We start from the raw sequence: 20,650 nt of genomic DNA on the forward strand, positions 1-20,650 counted from the left end.
GGATAGCACCATTGGTCCTGTTTCGTTGCCCGAGGACCCAGGGCCTGATCTGGACAGCAGATGGCTTTTCCTGAATGCCAACGTTCTGCCTGTGGGTGAGTAAGGCCTCATTCATGCCTGGTACTTTTCCTGCTGAGTGACTCTGTCCTCTAGGCCCAGGGGATAATGTGAATCCTATGATGTCACCTAGGGAGGAGTCTGCCAGCTTCCCAAAAACAGGGGTTCTCCCATATCTGGGAAGCCCAGCACACACTGCAAAGGCAGCTAATATATACTGATCCTACACATGAGCAAATTCTATCTGGCTGGGCACAATGAACTGTATGGCTTCCCTGGAACAAAGACAGCATTAACTCCTGGGGGCCAGCTGTCAAACAGCACAGGTATCTGATGTGGGGAGGCTTCCAGGTCAAGTGTTAGCTTCTAAAGGAGTGTAGGGGATTCTCTGCTCCTCTGCCTCTGCCTGTGGGTATACGCGTGCCTGCGTGTGCCACACGTGTTCACACCACACACCCTTTTGCCCATGGAGCCAGCTCTAGCTTGTTAATCCCACATTCTCCAGATGTGCCTGGACAGGCCTCCCCACCTGAGGGTGGGGATCTGTCTGCTCAGGTGTGCAAAGTCCCTGTTGGGCTTTGGCCCTGATTCCTGCTCTATCTGAAATGGACACCAGGAAAGGGGGTGGCTAGCTGGAGGAAGAGAGGTGAATGGAGCCCGAACAGACCCCAGAGTTCCTCCCAAGGCCCTGACCCCAGGCAGGGGCCTTACAGGGCAGCCTGAGTTCTTAGGTGCAGAAACAGTCCCGGGAAGCAGGCCTCTGCTTTCTGGCTCTGTCTTGTCGTCTCCACCCTGGTCACTGAGTGCCCCACAGCCCCTCCCCATGCCTGGTTTGCAGATCTTGTGCTAGGTCCAGACCTAGTCTGCAGGCAGAGGCTCCTAGTCTGGCCTGAAGGTCTTTCTGAAGCAGCCCCATGGATCAATGGGAAGTTGCCAAGCTGAGTGGGTAAGGCATGAATGGTACTTGGAATATTAGCTATGTGTGGTTTGTTCTTAGTTTAACTAAAGTGAGTCTTTCTGGCTAAGGCTAGCTCAGCCCCCCCCCCCCCCCCCCCCCCCCGTGTATGTGCGTCTCTGTGAGAGAGAGAGAGAGAGAGAGAGAGAGAGAGAGGGAGGGAGGGAGGGAGGGAGGGAGGGAGGGGGAGGGAGAGGTTGTTAACCACCAACTGCACCAGCTGAGTGTACTTGGGGTCTGTTCTGGGCCTGGTCCTGGCCCATTGTGTTTTGGATCCTGGGTCAGGTAGCTTGGACAATGCCCAGCCATAGTTGCTGTTACCACTCTTTGCTGAATCTTGACCTCTTGGCTCTTGTAACCCACAAGGGGTTAGGCCTCATTTTCTGACAAGGCAGTAAGACCTCTATGATGCTGGGGCTGGGACCAGAGCAGATGGACAATGTAAGGCTAAAGATAAGGGCTATGAACAGTGGGACAATGCTGAATGCCCTTCATGGCCAACATTTCTCCCAGTCTGTCCTATCCCACTTCTGGTGTATCCGTGGTAACAGGTATCATTTAGAGCAATTCAATCCACAGGCTGAGGGATGGGGGTGCATAAAAACTACTGTCTTGTAGGCCAAGCCAGAGGCTTGCAGTGTTGAGGTGTGGCACCAGCTCCCCATGTCCATGGTCCCAAGGCATAGGGGTACAGCAGGAGTTCTGAGGCTGTTCAGTCCCAGGCTGGGCCCATTCAAATCCCGGCTGAGCACACCTTAGCTCTGTGAGCAGCTGCCTCCTGGTTCCTGCATCCCTTTTTCCTCCCATGCCTAGGGTCACGGTGAAAATCAGAACTTGGGGGTGATCGAGTTCCTAGCTTACCTGCCGGGAAACTGTCTTGGCAGCCAGCCAGAGAGGTACAGTCCTGTAGACTGAACCAGAGAGGTTGCAGCGGCTGCTACCTGTACTTCTGGGGCTTTAGGCAAAAGTCTTGTTTCTCTTCCAATGCAGATGGGGTTGAGATGGGAGACCCCAAGGGTCTGTCACCCACCTTCCTGTGGCCAGCTCTGCAGTTTTTCAGTAGGTAGGTCCACTGAGGTATGAGGGGAGCATTTGGAGTGACCCAGTATTGAGTCAGTGATGCTGAGGGAGCTCCTGCTTCCACCTAGAACCCAGCCACAGCTGTTTACATGCTCAGGTGTTGATGGAACAGAAGAGCCCTCAGAGACAGTCTGTCCACTGCTAACCCAGGTGCACATAGCTGGGTTTCTACTTCATTTGAGGAGAGAAGACCCAGCTGATCCAGCAAGGGGGTTGGCTTGCAGAGTGATTGAAGTTGGGATGCTCTCCAGGGATAGGTAGTGTGTGTGTGTGTGTGTGTGTGTGTGTGTGTGTGTGTGTGTGTGTGTGTGTGTGTGTATGTATGTGTCCCAGGAATGCTTACCAACTCCCGACTATCACCTGGAGGTGGAGGTGCCAGGGGAATGAGACCCTGGCCAACAGAGATGCAGGCCAGCTGGAGCATGTATCCCTGTGTCCGTCTGTCTCCCTGTGGTGGCTGAGCCCGGGGCTGTGAGGCTGGGGTGGGGAGAAGCACAAGTGTCTGCACACAGGATGTGTACCCCAGGGGGCTTTCCCACTTCAAAGAGTGCTCAGATCCCAGCTCTCTCCCCACCCCTGGGACTTCTCCAGTGCTGTGTCAGCCTTTCATGTATTTTTTTTTTCCTGGCTATGAAAGCAAGTCTGGCTCAGAGGAGCTGCTCTGGAAAGTACAATGTAAACTATAAAGAAGCAAGTGAGACTACTGACACCATCCACATCTCTTTTAAGAGTTTTGTGTGTGGGCTAGGTGGTGGTGGCACATGCCTTTAATCCCAGCACTCAGGAGGCAGAGGTAGGTCAATCTCTGTGAGTTCGAGGCCAGCCTGGTCTACAAAGTGAGTTCCAGGACAGGCTCCAAAAGCAACACAGAAAAACCCTGTCTTGGAAAAAAAAAAAGAGTTTTGTGTATGGATTTCTGACTATGGCCTGGTGGAGTTTTATGGCTGCCTATTTCTCCCACATCAGTTCAACTGAATTTTCAGTGTGAACACATTCTGGGGCTCAGGACACAGTGCTTTATTTTTTCCCCATCTTAGCGCTTTCTCCTGGAGCTCAGTTGTGTGTGTGTGTGTGTGTGTGTGTGTGTGTGTGTGTGTGTGTGTGTGTAGTTCAGGGATTGGCTTCAGTGTCAGATTGAAGAATCAGTCACTTTCCATCTTATTCTTTGAGACGGAGTCTATCACTTGCTATGATGGCTGGCCAGTGAGCTTCTGGGCTCTGCCTGTCTTCACCTCCCTCATTCTGGGATTGTGGACGCATGCTGTAGACCCTGCCTTTTTGTGTGGGTGATGAACTTCTGCACTCAGGTCCTCATGCATGCCAAGTGCTTTGCCAAGTGAGTCATTTCCCTAGTGCCCCCCTTTAAAGTATACTAGACAAATGCTCTACCACTGAGCTACACCCTTATAATTTTTATTATTTTTATTTTGAGACAGGGTCTCACTGAGTTGCCCAGGCTGTCCTTAAATGCTACCTGTAGCTCAAGCAGGAGGTCTTGAGCTCAAGATCCTTCTTCCTCAGTCTCCTGAGTCTCAGGACCCTGGATTTTAATGGCTGCCTTCTGCACCATGGGTTATCACCTAGTATCTAGCACATTTTGAAGGGAAGCTACCACCAGTGTTGCTGCAGGGGAGTCTTGCAGCTTGTCCAGCTTGGAAATCCGTTTCCAGGAGGATGTGGATATGAGGAAGCATTTGATGTCCTCCAGGTTCTTTGAAGCTGCCACCTTCAGCTTGCTGAACAACTGGAGGAGGAGCCTGGCTGTGTGAGTAGTGCCAGTGAAGGTCGGTGGTGGCCTGGCCTGGTCTGGAGTCTGTAGGGTGCCCCAGTGCCTTTCTAGCATTAGCCTCGCATGGTGCAGAAGCAGAGTCTTTTCTTTTTATGCAAAATTCACATTTGTCTGTCTACATGTGTGAGCATGTAGCATGGTGTGGATGTCAGAGGACACCTTTCAGGAGTCAGTTCTTTCCTTCCATCATGTAGGTCCTAGGGACTGAACTCAGTCTGTCAGGCTTAGCAATAAGCATCTTTAACTTCTGAACCACCTCACTGGCCCTAGAACCTTTTCTAGAAGGTGGTAGGGTGCTTGGACTCTCCTCTAGGACATCTGTGACTAGGAAAGTGGCCTAATAGCAGCTGCTTAGGAGCTCCCTGAGGTTGGAGGTGTGTGTGAGTTGGGGGTGGTAGGTGGGGAAACTCTTGGCAAGAGGACCTGGAGCTGCTGTGAGATCCTGTGGGAGTAGCTGCTGGCCACTGGAGCCCAGGTGCAGTACTTCCCCCTTCTGATCTGAAGTGATTAGTTGGTGGACCCGGCTACCCTTCTAAGGACGGGAGACTGGGATTCAGAGGAGGCTGCTGAAAAAGGGTTGGCGGCAGAGGAGATTATAAGCCATTTAAGGAGCTGAGGCTCAGAGCCACCATTGCAGGAAGCCTGAGGCATCCTGGCGAGGCTCCAACCCTGGGTGGACTCAATGGGATACCTGGCCAGATGAGTTGAGAACTAGCTGGACACTTGAGACTTTCACTTTCAGAGTCTCTCCCTGTGGCTGGGCTGAGCCTTGTCCCTGGGAGGAGGGAGAGTTCCTGACATGCTAGATTGGCACGTGTGGCCGAGTACTGGACTATTCTTGTCCCCCTCTCTCTGGCACTGGGCTGAGTGTGTGCAGGAGACCCCCTCTCATCCCAGTTTCTCCTGATATCTACAAAAGACAATGGGCTGGATTTCATAGGTAGGTGCAGGTCTACAGAGAGAGCAAGGTGTAGGCAGAGTGGTCAAGTCCAGCTAGAGTGTCTGGATCCAAGAGAACTCTGAGGAGGGTTTTCCTAGGCTGCTACCAGAAGCACTGTGGGGGAGTTCTGGGTGGAGGTGTACCTCTTTGGACAGAGAAGGAGCAAGGGGGACATGAAGTTCTGCTTAGCCTACTTCAGCTCTGTTCTCAAGAGTGGGGACATAGCTTGGCTGGGCTCTCTCTTCTGCTGAGATAGCTCTATGGGCCTGGTACACAGTTGATGCCAAATGGATACTGGTACAGGCTTATTAGCACATAAACAGTTGATCCCAGAAGGCAGGTAGTGTGGTCAGTGAGTAAAGACTTAATCTCTGGTGCAGGAATCTGTGGGTCCTGCTTTTTTGCCAGCCTCCCAAGGAGTGTTCAGGCAGTGGCTGGGGATCCCTGTGTCTGGTTCAGAGTCCTGGTGGGCTGCCATCTCCTCTGAGCATGGAATTCTGTTTTGAAGACTCAGGCTCTCCCCTACCCCTGGTGTTCCCCCACTTGCTTAGCTTTCATTCCAGCCCATTGCCAACTGCGTGTGGTTGTGGCCACCTAAATGGCTCCACCTGAATGCCAAACTCAATTTCAGCTCTCTCTGTCAGGAAATAGTACCTACTCCACCAGAGTCCTTAATCCCAAACCATGAGTAACCTTTCAGCCATGATATTCACCCACCCCTGGACTGCTTCTTCGTGCCTTAGGCTCCATCCATGTTTCCTGTCTCTCCAGCTTCTGCCCCATCTGAACAGCCCTCAGGTCATGCTCCCTAGCTGAGCAGGGGCTGGTGATCATACTGCCTGCTTCCTTTCCCAACCCACAGACATACACGAACATACACATGAACACACATGCAGGATGTTACACACATAATGAACTCACAACACACACATGTGCATGGCCATCCACCTATCTATCTTGGAGTTCACCTGCCAACATCTCCTCACCTGGGCAGCTAAGGATCTCACTGACTAGGCCCTCCCTGCCTCTCTAGCCTCTCTCTGGCCCCTGCTCTGTTCCACCACCCACACTAAGCCATCATACCCTGCCTGTGTCAAGAACCCCCTGCTGGGCCTCCAGATCCCCTAGAATCTCCTATTATGACTTGGTTGCATGCTTACTTCACACAGATCACTGGGCAGAGGCCCCTCTAGGCAGGGTCACAGTGATTGTCAGCCGTGTGCCCTGGACATGTTCAGAGAACACTTATGTCCAGTTGTAGAATGGAAGAGTGATCCTGTGAATGAATGATTAGCCTAGCTGGGGGTGGGGTGGTGGGGATACATATACTAAACCTGGGCTTGGTCTGGGGTGAGATGAAAGGGACAGGGTAAGTGTTCTGGTTATCAATACTGTGCTCACTGGTGGCTCCTGGAGACAGTTCTGTGAGGCTGGGAGACATGGGGTTATTGGTAAGTCCTGGGACAGGTCTTTTCAGGGACCCTCTCTTGTGCCCTTCTCTGGTCCCCAGCTCCACCTAGGCAAGCAGGGGTGTATGCATACGACCCTGAGTTGGAAAAGGCAGATACAAGCAGGCCTAGAGTTCTGGGTGGGGGGATAGTGGGAAAGAAGGAAGGAAGGGGAGGAGTTGCCCCAGCACCATCAATACTTCTCCAGTGGCATGGTGGTCCATATTGTATTAAACACTGTAGCAAGCCATCAACCACAGCATCCCAGTCCACGTTTTTTTCCCCAAATTGTGCTAGGGTCATGTAGGCTGGGAGAAGCCCACCTCTATCATCTATCCACCACCCTCCCACCTTCCACTAGAGCTAGAGGGGCCTGATGGCTCTAATTTCAGGAGCACCTTCCCTGTAGGTCCCAGGGCTTAGAGGAGCTTGGTGGGTTTGCCTTGGAGGAACGCCAGCATAGAATTCTGTCTGCCTGTCTAGCCTGGGGCTGTTCCTTGCTCAGGGCTGCTTACCAGGGATGGCCAGGGATCTAGGATAGCACAGACAAGGCAAGACTCTGGCACACAGAGGGCCCTTCCCAAGCTCACAGGTGCCCTATCCTGGAAGACCTAGATTTAAGTACTGCAGCCTGTCAAAGGAAGGGACTGTCTGGGACAGGATCCCAGTTTTCAGGCACCCTGAGCAAGTGACTTCCTTTCTAGGTGTCTCAGTTTCCTTCTTACAGAAAATGTGTTGCCGGGAGCCAGTGAGATACCTAAGGGCCAGCAGCATCCACAGAGGTACCTCTGAGCCTCCCAGTGTGCCCTCACCCCTTCTTATTGACACCAGCTCAACACAACAAAGTGTTTGGAGGCCTTGCCCTGAGTCAGAGGCCAGGTCACCTTCCCATCTCCATAGTGCTGGCCAGGCCAGGACTTCCCTTCCTGGGTGCCAGACCTTGGGACTTGTGTGTGGGAAGCAAAAGCCAGTAGGAATAGAGCCAATCCTGCACGTTATCTTGATTTCTGATTGAGAACGGGATGTCTTAAGACCAGATGCTGGTAGAAAATGAAACACACACTTTCTAAATTTAGGCAGCTGAGAATTGCACATTTACCCAATTAGACGTATTGATTGGTGAGCGTGAGCTTGCTGTCTCCACAGTGCCCTGGCTGTACCTCTGGCTGCCTCTCTGTGAGCATCCTTGCGGGCCTGTGTGTCCATGGTGGTGACCACTGGCTGCAATCTAGGCCTCTAAGCTGTGCTCCTGCCTTGAGCTATCTGTCACATCTAGAGCTGGACCCTGCTGTCAGCAGGGGAGTGTCTCAGGGTGAGGTAGTGGGGCCAAGCCTAGGCGGACTCTTTTCCACCAAGGTGGGACAATACTTGAAGGTCCCTCAAAGCCAGGCCTGTTGAGTGTGTATGGGAACAATGGGCATATGGCTCCTCACCTACAAGGAACTCACGTTTTTATAAGGAAAAGTGACTTAAAACAATGACAAGGCCATGTCCTGGGTAGCACTGTGAAGGACAAGACAACTGGAGAGGCTTCCCAGGTTTGGGAAACAGGCAGAAAGGATGGGGCATAAGAAGCAGGAGAAGCCTCTGTGACACAGCTTGGAGGGAAAGGATGTGTGATGTAGTCAGTGCCCCAACAGCCCAGTGGGTATTTTGGAGAGGTCAGCAGGCCTGATTGGGGATGAGAGTGAGTGCTGTATTAGACCTCAGGCAAGAAGGCTTTTGGGACACTCGGCCTTGGGAGACTCTTGTGTTTCAGACAGTGGTCTGTGGGGCAGGCTGTCTACTCTGGATGCTAGAATTACATCAAGAGCACCTTGCCATCACAGTATGTGCATGTACCTGCCACACCCTGTGTGTATGTGTGTGTGTGTGTGCAGGCGCACACATGCACACTTGCACAAGCATGCGTGCCAGGGATCCTGCTTCTAGGGACTGAAGAGGAGGGACCCTCTCCCACTCCAGACAAAGCCATCACTGTCTGGGAAAGGTGTGTAAGTGGGCATGGCATGATCTGGAAGGTACTGCCTATTCCGTGTCCAAAAAATAGAGGGAGTTGGTCTGTACCCAGCTCTGGGGGTCTCTAAGCTTGGACAGGAGTGCTTGGGACTATTACACTGAGAAGAGTCCTTTGGAGTGCCTGGGGATGGACAGAGCACAAAAGGAAGCCCAGGACTAGTGCCGTGGTTGCCCGGCCAATACTCTGTTACAAAGTTGCAGAAGCCAAGAAACATTGGCACCACAGGTGCGCTCACGGAATGCTCCGCGGTTTCCCAGCAGGAATCTCATCCTGGCCTATGTTTGGCTCCTGTCAGCACCTGGCATGTACTAGAAGGATCTGCTTGGGCAGGAGGCTGAGACTCAGGCACTCTTCCAGCTCTGAGAGCCTCTGGTTTCTTCTCACTCACTCACACTTTATTTTATTTTTAATTGTGTGTGTTCATGTGAGTGCAAGTACCTGTGGGGGCCAGATTAAGATGTTGGATCCCCTGGTGTTAGAGGTACGGGCAGTTATGAGTTGTCTGATGTAGGTGTTGGGAATCAGATACTTTGCAAGAGCAGCCTTTGCACTTAACTGCTGAGCCCTCTCCCTAGCATTTCATGCATGCTTTAGTCCTCTTTTATACTCTTCTGGAGACTGGGGTCCTGGGAAAGCTCATGCTGTCAGGATGGGAGTGTGTGGTTCAGGCCTGGGCATTATTATGCCCTATGGAACTGGGAGGAGAGAGAAGTTGCTGGAGATTGCATTCTAGAAAAGGAGCCAGGTGGAGTCTGGGGGAATATGTGTGTCTGTGTGGCCATGGCAGGAGAAATACAAAGTTGGTACCACAGGCCCCTGGAAAGAAGTTCTAATAATGCCTCCACAGAATGGCTAAAGCAGCTGCAGCTCCTGGAGCAAGGCTCTGGTCATGTTTCATGGTGATGATGTATGACATGACAGGAGTTAGTGGCTGTGGTAGGAATGCCTTGGGGCTACTTACCCTGGGCAGAAACTGAAAACACCTAGCTTCAGCCAGATGAGGCATTCCAGAAGGTGTTTAATAGAGCTTCAACTGCTGGCTTTGAGGGGTTGGCAAGCCTAGAAAGCAGAGTGTCTTGGGGTTCAGCTGTGACACAGGTGTGATGTGTCGTCTCTCATGAGTCAGCTTTGGTCCCAGGATCTATGGCAGAGCTAAGGAATCAATGAGTGCCTTGAGGAGAGTCAAGGATCTGTAGAGAACAGGAAGTTTGCATTAGGGGAAACAGGCTGGAGAGGAGGTCCTGGGGCATCTCATGGATCTGTAGGTGCTTGGACATGAACTCTTAAGTCATTAGACCAAGGCCAATGAGTGGAGAAGATCTGGCCTGGGACAAAAAGAACAGGCAGTATTTGTCTCAAAGGACACCCTTCCATACAGCTTCCCTGCTCCTTGCCTCGTCCTGGCTTAGAAACCTGCTCCCAGTATGCAGAGATGGGCCTCATCCCAGATTCAGTTTTTCTTCTGTTGGGTGACATTCAGGGTTCGAGTCTCCTCATTGTGTCAAACACCCTTCTTTGGCTAAGATTTCCCATCCCATTCTGAACTGCCCAGGCCAGACCATAAAACACAGAGTCCAGGACCCCACTTGGTATGGAAACAGCACAGTATGCAGTAAGTGCTGTGGTTCCTCAGCAGTCTGGGTCTGGGAGTGGCTTGCTGGCAGGATAGGACCCTGTCTGGGTCATAGCTGGCAAGGTGGGCTGACCAGAAAGCTGTTTTTCAGCCCTAAGCCAAAGCACACCCAGGAGGAGGCCAAGGACTCTGTGGACACAGGTGTGAGTGGGACATTTTCTCTTGACCTTTCCCCCCTCTGCCTCTCCATCTCTGCTTGCTACAGATGGGGGTGGGGGATGGGGGGCAGAGAGGAAGAAAAGAGCTAGGGGCTACTGAGAAGCCTAATTTGGCAAGGAGGTGGGTGCCGAGATGGTCCCCAGGATCCAGGGCCTGCCTGTGACAACAACGATGCATCCCCTCCAGGACCTGGAACAGCAGGAAGGGGCTTTGTGGGAGGCCAGGGGCTGGCCAGGGAGAGTCCAGCAACTCCCATCCTGGTCCTTTCTCCAGGCCAGAGCAGTGGTTTCCAAGACAGCAGCACCAAGCCCCCTCCCACTCTGACCCAGAAACACTTCTCCAGAAGGAAGCTAAGGGATGCTCCTATCCAGCCCTTAGGGCTGAGCTATTGCCCTTTTCCACTGGTCTCGGGACTTTCAGCGCTCTGCATGTGCTCCCTGACATCTTTGTTGGGGAGAGGTGACCTAGACCCTTCTCTCCAAGCACCTGGGGCAGAATGGGGGGCGGAGAGCAATGACCTCCGGCTCAGTGCTTTGCTTTGGCTGCCTGGAGAAGCCTCCAGAAGGGGGAAGCGCTCTCGGCCCCGCCCCCTCCTGGTCCAGGGCTCCGGCCACGCAGAGGCAGGGGGAATCTGCGGGTGCATCTTCACAGAAAGAGTACTTTGGTTGCCACGGGTGCCGGGCGGGTGCTGGCCCCGCTGTCCACCCTGTCTCTGTGTGTTGCGCTTACCCGAGGTTCCACGTTGAGCCCCGCTCTACGCGCAGCCGGGCCCCCCCCCCCCGGCCCCCTCCCAGCGTGGGGCGGGCAGGGGGTGTGGTGCGGGCGGCACGAGTGACAGCGCGCTCCTCGCGCGGTGCCTCCACGGGGCTCAGTGTCACAGCGCCCGAATGCGCTGCGCGCACAGCCCGCCGCGGGCCGCCAGCCCTGGCGAAGGGATGCCCTGGGAGCCTTAGCCCGAGTCAGAGCCCAGCCACTGACCACCGAGTCCGCGCCCTCGTTGTCACCTCGCTGCTGTCAACGCGGAGACAATGGACGCGGGAGCCGCCCCGCAGAAGCACAGTAGGTACCGCTCCTGTTACTGCAGACACCGGGCTGGGGCGGGTAGACGCGCGGGGGCGCCGCTGCTCCTGGCCCCGGTTCGGGGCTGTGGGAGGGGGGACTTGCGGTTCCAGAGCTGCATGAGGGCTCAGCTGCTTCTCTTCTCCATTGGGCACCAGTGCGCAGGTGGGATCACAACAGGACAGGCAGAGAGGTCCAAGGCTCTCTAGGTGGCCTCAGGTACTGGATGAGGGATCAGAGCGCCACCCCCTGCAAACTTTCCTCCCCGGGTTTCAGGACGATGTCTTACTGGGGCTGTGATTCTGTGTGGAAACTGACCCCTGCCGGGGTGGGGGTGGGGATGCCCCTACTTCCTACTCAGTGGTGCAGCAGGGCCACGGCCGCGTGAGTCTATCAGAAGTGCTGGGTGGACAGCTGCAGCGTAGTCGAACATATCACACATCTGCACCTGCCCTGCCCCCAGCCTTGGACGCTGTAGGGCCAGGTGGGAACCACATGACCCTGTAGGGCAGTGTGGGGGAATAGTTCAAGTATCCACTGTGTGTGGTGATTCCTGGGGCTCTGGGCCTTCAAGTCCTTCTAGGGCATCCTGTAGGGGATGGAGTACTTCTAGAATTACAAAAGGGAGATGCCAAAGAAATAGGAGGCCTCCTCTCCCCTCCCCTCTTTTCTTCTCCTCTCCTCTCTCCTCACCTCCCTCCCTCTTCCCTCTTTTCTTCTCTTCTTCATTTCCAGTCTCTCTCTATGCTCCCTGGTGACAACTGAGGCATATGAAGTGATCATATACTCCATGACAAATCGGGCCTTTCTTCTGTGATCTTGGTGCCTCACCATGAAGAGGTACCAGTGTACCCCTTGCTCCCTAATGCCCTAGGTTCCAGAGGTAGTGCCTACTCTTCTCATGCCTGGGCCACAGTACTGAAAGCATCCATCCAGGGATGCCCACTGGTGTCCTGCCAGGACCCCTGAACAAAGAAAGGCCCAACTTAAGAGCTGCAGCTGCGGAGGGGAGTCTGGGCACCATGGACAGGAGCAGGTCAGAGGTCAAGCCTGCCTTCCGACCTGCCTGTTAGTGGGTCAGGAGCTGGTCTGTACATTTCTCCCCTCTGAGGGCCCTGGCCTAATTGGCCCCATCACATTACCTCTGCACTTACTCCACAGCCACGTTCTTTGCAGGTCCCCATGAGAAGGGCTGGGCTTTAGATAGAATGAGAGATTCCTGTGGCAGCTAGCATGTCAGTTACCTGGGGAGTCCTACAGTCCCTTTCCCTCAGGCTCAGCTTCTTGGGGTCCTTGTCCAATGTAAGATGACAGCTGACCCCTCACACTCTTGGAACGGGAGAGATTGGAGTTGGCCTGATAGTAGCTCGACAGTGTGTGCTGTTTGGAGCTCCAGGGGTTGGTAGCCTTAATGCCTTGGACCCTTGCCCATCTAGGAAGCTGAGTAAGCCTGAGACTGAGGCAGGCTTGCTCTCTGTCACCCAGCCAGACTGATACGATACACTGCCATTGGGTAACATCCAGGTGTGGGGTCCAGAAAGTGTTTAGTAGTGATGGTGGGTTCTCCACTGAGTAACCCTTCAGATGATGCTTAGGCTAGGCCCGTGGGCCCTGGGTCCCCTGCAGGTCTTGCTGCTTACAAGTGAGAGAGTCCCACCTGCAGACCCTCCTAGGGATAGGAAGCCCTAGTGCCTGAGGCTCTCCGTCCTACCACCAATAGTTCAGGTTACATAATCCCCCACCCCACACATGGCTTGCTGTAATCGGCAGCAGCCAGGTTTGACAATATGAGTTGTAATTGGATTTTAATTTTTAATGCCTGCAATAGATGAAGAGCTATGGGCCAATTTGTATAGACTCAGTTACTCTGCGCCTAACAGGACTACTTCATTAGCTGCCAACTATTGCACCCACCCTGCCTCCTGCTCCTGGGAGGGGTGATGAGCCACCTGCTGCAGTGGAGGGACTGCTCAGGGTTCCTCCTGGACCTCAGAGCGGGCTGAAGACCAGCGTAGAAGGTTCCCTCCTGGTGCCTACCACTCCTTCTGTATCACTGTAGCTCCCAGCTTACATGGGGCTCTGTCTGCTCTTGGCTGCCAGGAAAGGGGTTGTCATCTAGGGCCCAGGTGTCACTAGGTTGCAGCTGACTGCTTTTGGCCAGGGCTCTTGACCCCAGGGCCAATAGGCACAGGTGTCTCTGGGATCCTCTGGACTCCCAAGTTACCCTGAGAGCTCTGAGTAGGGATGGGAGTCAGGACTGCAGCAGGTCTCCCAGGTGCTGGGGGCGGGGGAGCCACTAGGGGGGTGGCACATGGCCTCCACATAGACTGAGTCTTGAATAGAAGCATGGTCCTTTTCCAGTGGTTCCTCCCACCTCCCCAGCTGGAGGGGTCCCAGGGAGAGGCGCTCATCTGCGACCGCCCTTTAGATTATTCTTAGGTCTGTTGTGTAACAGGCAGCATCGCAGGCAGATGGAGGAAGGGCTCCTAGAGATGTCTCCAGTGGCAGCAGCTAGCCAGCCGGGAGTGAGCTTTTGTCCTTTCTGCCTGCCCAACACAAAGGGACAAAGGAGACTGCTTCTGCCGCCCAGTCCTGCCAAGAGCTGGCCATTCTGGAGAGGGGCTCGGAGTCACGGGGTTCCAGTGCCCCTTGGCCTCCCAGGGCTCCCTGGGTTGAAGGTGAACCTGTCTTGGAGCTTTCTCAGACTCGTGCCTCTGTAGCCTTATATGGGCTCTGGTGTGTGTGTGTGTGTGTGTGTGTGTGTGTGTGTGTGCATGTGCGTGCACGCACACACGCATATACCCTCCTCGCAGACCAATTCTGAACAGGGGTCTGAGGAGGGAGTAGAGGTGCCCACCCTGTCCGGAGCTTCCTACCCCTTGCTCTTGCTCCTTTCCCACCCCATTCTATTCTCCCAGCAGCTTTCAAGCTTAATTCCAGGGTCTCCACACCCACAGATTGGAGCAGGCTCCTCATACCTGTTTTCTGAGCTCCTGCTGGGTATCAGACCCCAGTGGGCAGAGCATGTCAGGAGGAGTCATGTCTGATGACAAGCAAGAGGGACTTTGGAGAGACTGACAGACAAGACTATGGAGTGGACTCTTCACGTTGTCAGAGACTGCCGGAGAGTGCCGCATAGATCCCAGTTTATCTGCATCCTGTGGGCTCATGGCCTTCTTTACCTCGTCTCTCCTCCTTACTAGATCCTCTGAGATACATATATCCTGGAACATATGTGCACATACATGGACGCATACATACATGAATATGTGTATATAACTTATACATACATGCATAATCTGCACAGTTGCATAGACCTGCTTCCAAGGCAGAGGCACCAAGTCTGCCTGCGGATGGAGTGAACTGGCTGGCATTTTTTTTTTTTAAATCAAGACAGGGTATCACTTTGTAGCTCAAGCTAGCCTTGAACTCCAGGCAATCTTCCTGCCTCAACCTCCCAAGTGCTGGGATTACAGGCATGTGCCACACCACACATGCTGGCTCTAGCTAGCTGAATCTCTTGAGTCTCATGTTCTCTCCTGAGACACTGCTGTGTGTAAAGGGCATGAGAGAAAGGAACTGCAGGGGCTTGTAGCTCTGGGTCGCTAATCTATTTATGACCCATAATTATGACTGATCTTCTGACTTTAGAGAACCTAGAATGCAGGGAACACTGGGGGATGGTGAAGGACAAGATTCTGAAATGTTCTTCTGCTTGGTTAGTGAGGGCCCAGGGAGGCCACTGACCTGAGCTCCATACCAGCACCTCTAGCCTAGACTCTTCTTTTGTCATGGGCCAGCCTAGATCTGGACGGGGGGTCACTTGCCGATCTGGCCCTCCCACGGGGCACCATCACATCTGGTAGTTGCTCTGTCTGTATGAGTGTTCCCCTGAGTTGACACAGAGGTGAACCTTGGAGTCCTGTGGGCAGCGGGGGGTGGGGGGTTGTTCTTTGCACTGATTACTCTAACCGGTTATGAGAGCTAGGCAGGTCACCTAACCATCTGAGTCCCTTTCTCCTCTACAAAGTCATGTCTGCAGCCACCTGCTCCAGTGGTGCTTTAAGGAAGCACATGGTTCTGTGCTAGGCTGGGGAAGTCTCAGGGCCCTGTGGCCACTGGGACCCTCCTTCCCTACAGGAAAGCCTTCATGACAGCTAGCCTGTACTCTTCTTCCACGGACTCCCAGTCGTCCATCTCAGCGTGAGGGTTATCACCTAGGTTGCTGGAACAAACTGCCGCACACTGATGACTTATATTTGTAATGCACCCTCACTCAGTCCCGGAGGCCACAGGTCTGACGAGTGGGTGGCGTCGTGCTCCTTCTGAAGGCTCTGTGGGAAGGCCCTTCCTATCATCTTCTCACGGCCATGGTCTTCTTGGCATCCTAGCCTTATGTCTGCACATTTCTCTCTTCGCCTCTCTCCTGCGTCCTCGGCTTTCTGCCTTCCCCGCTCTGTCTCTTGAACCTCCCCCTTCTGTGAGGCTCATTGCTTCTGGTGGACGGTGCTGCCCACACTCTGGCCCCTCTACACAGGAGATGGCAGTGACTAAGGTTCCTGAGCCTCTTGCCCTGTCCTGCCTTACCTGTGGTCCCTGATGTTCTGTAGAACTCCATTCTTTCTGCCTCTGACATGTGAACGGGAGCCCATCATTGGACCAGGACGGCTGCCGATACAGTGGAGCCCTTGAGTAGCCACAGATGCTCAGGGTCACCACCTTAAAGTCCCTAGCCTAGTCTTATTTGCAGAGATGCTTTCTAAGTGCAGTCATGCTTATGGGTTCCAGGGACACACATGTATCTTTGTCATCGTTCAGCCCACCTCAGTGGTCACATCGTCTACCCTGGCATCTCCCTGCCTCAACATTGCTGAACCTGAATCAGGGGCACACATCTCCTGCTACTGAGTCCCACAGGCTCAGGACAGGACTGGTGCAAGTATGTGACATGCTGATGGTATGAACATGGCTATCTAGTTGGGGAAGTTCAGGTTCTCATCACCCTCATCTCTAATTGGGCTGCCGCTGTCTCCAGGGGCTACTAGGATAAGAGAAGAAAGGCTAGGCTCTTTTCTTTAGGTCTCCAATCAATGTCTACTTTGACAGAGCAGGTTGGTCCCCTGGGCTGCCAGGTATACACACAGCATTTGTTGTTCCTGGGCAAGGTCATGCAGGCTGGGCAGTAGCTTTTCCAGGAAGATGGGGTAGGGCCCAGCAGGATAGAGACCACAAGCCTGGGACTGGACAGACAGGTTGGAGTTTGGTAAGCTCAGCCTTGGTGTCATCTCTTGTAAAGTGGGCTGACAGTAGCAGTCTCTGATGTACAGAACTGCCCACATTATGGTCCTTGAACATGGGAGAGGGCAGTGGCTGAAGAATTTGCACCTCTTACCCTGTCCTATCCCACCCCTGATCCTTGATGCTCCCCCCAGACTCAAATCTTTCCTGTAAAACAGTGGCCTTAGATGGTTGATCAGTAGCTGCAGGTACCTGTGACATGCAAGCATGTGAACAGGAGAGTGGCATTGAACCAGGATGGATGCTGGTATATTGGGCCTCAGTTCCCTTGAGCTCAGCCCTAATATCCTGCCACTTGTTGGGAAGAGTGAGGCTGTTGCTTTGTACACAGTGTCTCAGCATCTCCACTGGGCTTTTCTGAAATACCCTGGAAGACATGTGGCACCTGTTCAGCTGAGCTGTGTCCCCAGGGTTGGTTGAGGTAGACTGGTTGGGGCAGAGACAGCTCTTACGGGGGTTATTCCATTGTTGTGACTGACCCTGGAAGAGTGGGTGGATTTGGTCTGCAATGGTGGCCGGAAGTTCTAATTCTTCCTGAGATTTTTCAAGTGGTTCTCTCCCTTGCTGGTGGCCTTCCTCTATAGGGCAGCAGTCCGCTGGGCACCTCATTAATCAATCGTGGAACACCCCACTTTTCTAAGAACTGTGATCAGCTCCCCAAGCCTCTTGCACACAGTGAAGATGCACTGGTCTTCTGGGAGGTAAAGCAGACATGAAAGGGGCCAACTACCAGCCTGGTCCTCCTGGTGTCTCTCCCTGTTGCAGAGTCCCCAGAGCTACCATACTGTTCCTCTCCCAGACCCTCAGGCCAAGTCTTCCAAGACTAAGTTCAAGCTCCATAGCAGGTGCAAGGATCTATTGCCCCCCTAGGCTGTTCCAAGTGGCGCTGACAGGCCCCTAGGGCTCCATAGTGTTTCTAAGGAGGCACAGGCTGGAACTTGCTTCCTTTGGGAAGTCTGGCTCCAGCACTGCCCCAGGCTATCGCTACTTCTCACTTGCTAGTGGAACCAAGGAAAGTGCAGGCCAGCCTATTCCTGTTCCTGTTTGCCGTCTCAGGAGAAGTATGTGTTCCAGTGGGCCTCTGGACTGACCCTGTGGAGGGAATGCAGGTGGGGTGGCCCAGGGGCCAGGTCTGTATGTGATCTCTACTGTTCCTGGAGAGAGTCAGTTACCCAAGACTTAATTTTTCTCATCTGTAAGAAGGGTTTGGCACTGGCTGTGAAAGTGTATTAGAGAAGATGAAGAACCTGCTAGAAAGCATGAGTGCTGCCAGTTCTGGGCTTCCTGGTTCCAGGGGAGGAGAAATCAGTTCCAAGAAGAAAACCTTCACTTGAGCCTTCTCCCTGGGGTCCATTGCTTGGATATTTAGCACATACTACCACCACCACCACCCCGACCCTTGGAAAATGATTTGAGATGAAGCTTAGATTGGTCTATATAGCAGGCAATGGACAGCCCTTGGGTGTCCTGGGACAGACTTTGGTCAGCTTCATGTTGTCAAGGTGCCAAGATACCACCCAACCATCTCCACCCCAACCTCCAGATGATGGCAAGCTGCTGGGGGTTTGTTCTAGGTCCTAACCTAGGGAGTCCTAGCTGTATAGTGAAATGCAGTATCCTCCTCAAGGGATAAGACTTGCAGAGACAAATGAAAAATTACAGCCAAGAACATGGCTAATAAAGATAGATTTCAGGGCTGTGCCGATCAATGCCGGCTTTTGGGAAGCCTGGTTAGCTCCCAGCAGCTGGAGAAGATGACTTCACAGACCCCTGCTCTCAGAGTAAAGCCCCCCTGCCTGTTCCTTGTTCTTTCTTCCATCCCTAAGAAGTGGCACCAAGAGCCACTATTCACCCCATTCCATCACTGTAGGTCACAACCCTGCAAGGGACATGACCTGGATGTGCCGTGGGCTCTCCAGATGCAGAGAAGGGATCAATAGCCACCCCAGAACCTGATACCTGTGACCATGCCAGTGCCAGCCCTTCTGAGGGGTAAGGGCCTTATTCCCCTGAGTCCCACTGGGGCTGGACCATGATGTGCTCTTGGCCTCATCTTGGCTGATGATTCAGGCCCGAACTGCAGGGGAGGTACTGTCGTCTGCATGCTGGTACGGAAGTGTCTGTTCGCATACACACACAAAAAAAACATTCTGAGCCCGGGATCTTTGTCATCTTTGGAAATGCCATGCCTGTTAAGTGAGGGCTGTGTTCTGCCACAGGCTGATGGGGTGGGAGATGAGCAGAGCCTTCTGTCTGGGCACTCAGCCTGGGGGTTCACTTGCTCCCATAGCAATCCTCTCAGGCAGTGGCAAGTGAATGGGATGCCTTCTCTAGGCTTCCTGGTCTTTTTGTTGGGCGAGGTGCTCCTGGGCATGGAGGTGGGGGTTGTGGGCAGTCTTTGCTGCACTGCCAAGCTGTTTGGAGTATTGCTCTACTGTCCTCCAAAGTTATGGGGAGCCTCATATCCATTCAAGTTTACAGAAAGTAAAGGCTGGAGAGGAGTTGGGATATACTGCTGAACTGAGGGCTGTGGACCCTCAGGGAGCAAGCCGGAGGAGACTCCCTAGGAGCTGCGGAGGTCCAGGTCCCTCCACCTGGGCCTTGCCCAGTGGGTGAGCAGCACTGCGGAAGTATTTCATCTCAGTTCAAAGGCAGCAGCTGTTGTCCCAGAGTGAGCCTGTGGAAAGGGCTGTTGTGGTGGGGACTTGGAGTCCTTGATCCTGCCCCTTCCTACCTGCCCCCTGCTCCTAGCAGATCTTCAGGAATGGTACGGTGTGTGAGTAGTCGGAGGCTGGGACTGTAGTCTGAGATTGGGGTTAGAACTATAGCCAGAGAGGCTGGGGCTGGGGCTGGGGCTTGGACTGCTACAGAAGGCTAGACTGCATCAGGAGACTAGGTAAGCTCTCTACTTGCTTCTCTGAGAGTATGTATAAGAGAGCCACAGGCAGGCCTAGGGAGGTGCCTCACAAATTCATAGGGACAGAAGACTATTGGTTGGAGCTCCCCAACCAAGGACTAGACATAAGCTTCTTGATGTTTGACCCATCCAGTGCCTGCTAGTCCGTATTGATTCTAGGAGGAAGGATGCTTGGCAGCTACTTTATCCAGCCTCCTAGGCTCCTCAGATGATCTTTCTTGGTCTCCAGTCTCATTCATAGCAATGCATAGTAAAGGCTATTACTTGGCTGGCCGGGAGTTCCATGAGCCCTGAGAGGGCTTCCCTCAGGGGGTCCTGTCTGAGCTTTGCTGCCCAAGGGCAGGACCAGGGAAATAGCCTGGAGACCTTGCTGGTTTTCATTGCTCCCTTCCTCTAGATCCCAACTGAGTGTTTCACAGCTGGCTACCCCATCCTGCTTTGGGCCACACCCACTCCCACCTCACGTTATCTGACAACAACCTCCTGCTGGTCCTGTTCCTGAAAGGCAGTTGAAACAATTTTTCAAAACAAAGTATAACCGGACCACCCCTAAACCTCACAGCACTAGAACTTCCTCTACCCAGGGCATGGCCTGGGGCCACCATGCCCCCCTGATGGTGCACACCCCTTCCTCATATAGCACAGAAGATGGAGATCATCTTACATATGTGTTTACAGCTGGTCCTGTCTTGGCCCCATCTCAATGATGAGGAACTTGAGTCTGGAGGGGGAAGGACTTGCTGGGGTCTCAAGACCCTGTGGAGGGTTGAACAAGAGTATGTATGTAGAGAGAATGTAGGCACTTACTGTGTGTTTCCCTTTGTGCCCGGAAGAAGAGCTGTGGGAACTGGGCATGCTGGAAAGGAAGTGACTCTGTCAAGGGTGCCTCCCCCGCAGTGTCCAGAGCCAGCCCCTGTGGAGGGACATGGACCTCCTTCCTCTACCACCTCTCCTGTCCACTCCTCTGTCCCAGAGCTCTGCTCTCTCAGGAGAAAAGGGCCACACTCAGCTTCTGGATCCTGCTGTTGTTCTTTTTCTGGGGTCTGTGAAGAGTTTGGTAGCCCTTCGTCACTGTGTCCCCCAGCAGCAGACTCCATCGGTGGATCCAACTGGTCCAGCTCAACCAAGGCCAAGGGGTCCTGACTTCCAGTGCCCCAAGATTGTGTCCAACAGCAGGGCAGCGGCTGCTGCAAAGCCCTTGTTGTATTTCCCAGGTTTGAGGAGAGAGTTTGGGGTACCTGAGCCCTCAGCAGGGGGGCTGCCAGGTGTGTGATGGTAGGCTCTGACCAGTGCCC

At 53.6% G+C, this 20,650-nt stretch overlaps 1 protein-coding gene across 1 annotated transcript in view; it reads left to right on the top strand.

Annotated features, from left to right (window-relative positions):
• Positions 1-10,579: 10,579 nt before the first annotated feature.
• The window catches only part of Plch2 (phospholipase C eta 2), a 58,595-nt gene continuing 48,524 nt past the window's right edge, over positions 10,580-20,650 (top strand). The window contains exon 1 of the mRNA XM_052715057.1: positions 10,580-11,144. Within this exon, the coding sequence (XP_052571017.1) occupies positions 10,595-11,144 (550 nt within the window). The 5' untranslated portion in view covers positions 10,580-10,594. The remainder of the gene's footprint in view (positions 11,145-20,650) is intronic.

This window comes from Peromyscus californicus, unplaced genomic scaffold (assembly GCF_007827085.1).
Source record: "Peromyscus californicus insignis strain IS unplaced genomic scaffold, ASM782708v3 Scaffold_5__1_contigs__length_169319896, whole genome shotgun sequence".
In the NCBI taxonomy this organism is placed as follows: domain Eukaryota; kingdom Metazoa; phylum Chordata; class Mammalia; order Rodentia; family Cricetidae; genus Peromyscus; species Peromyscus californicus.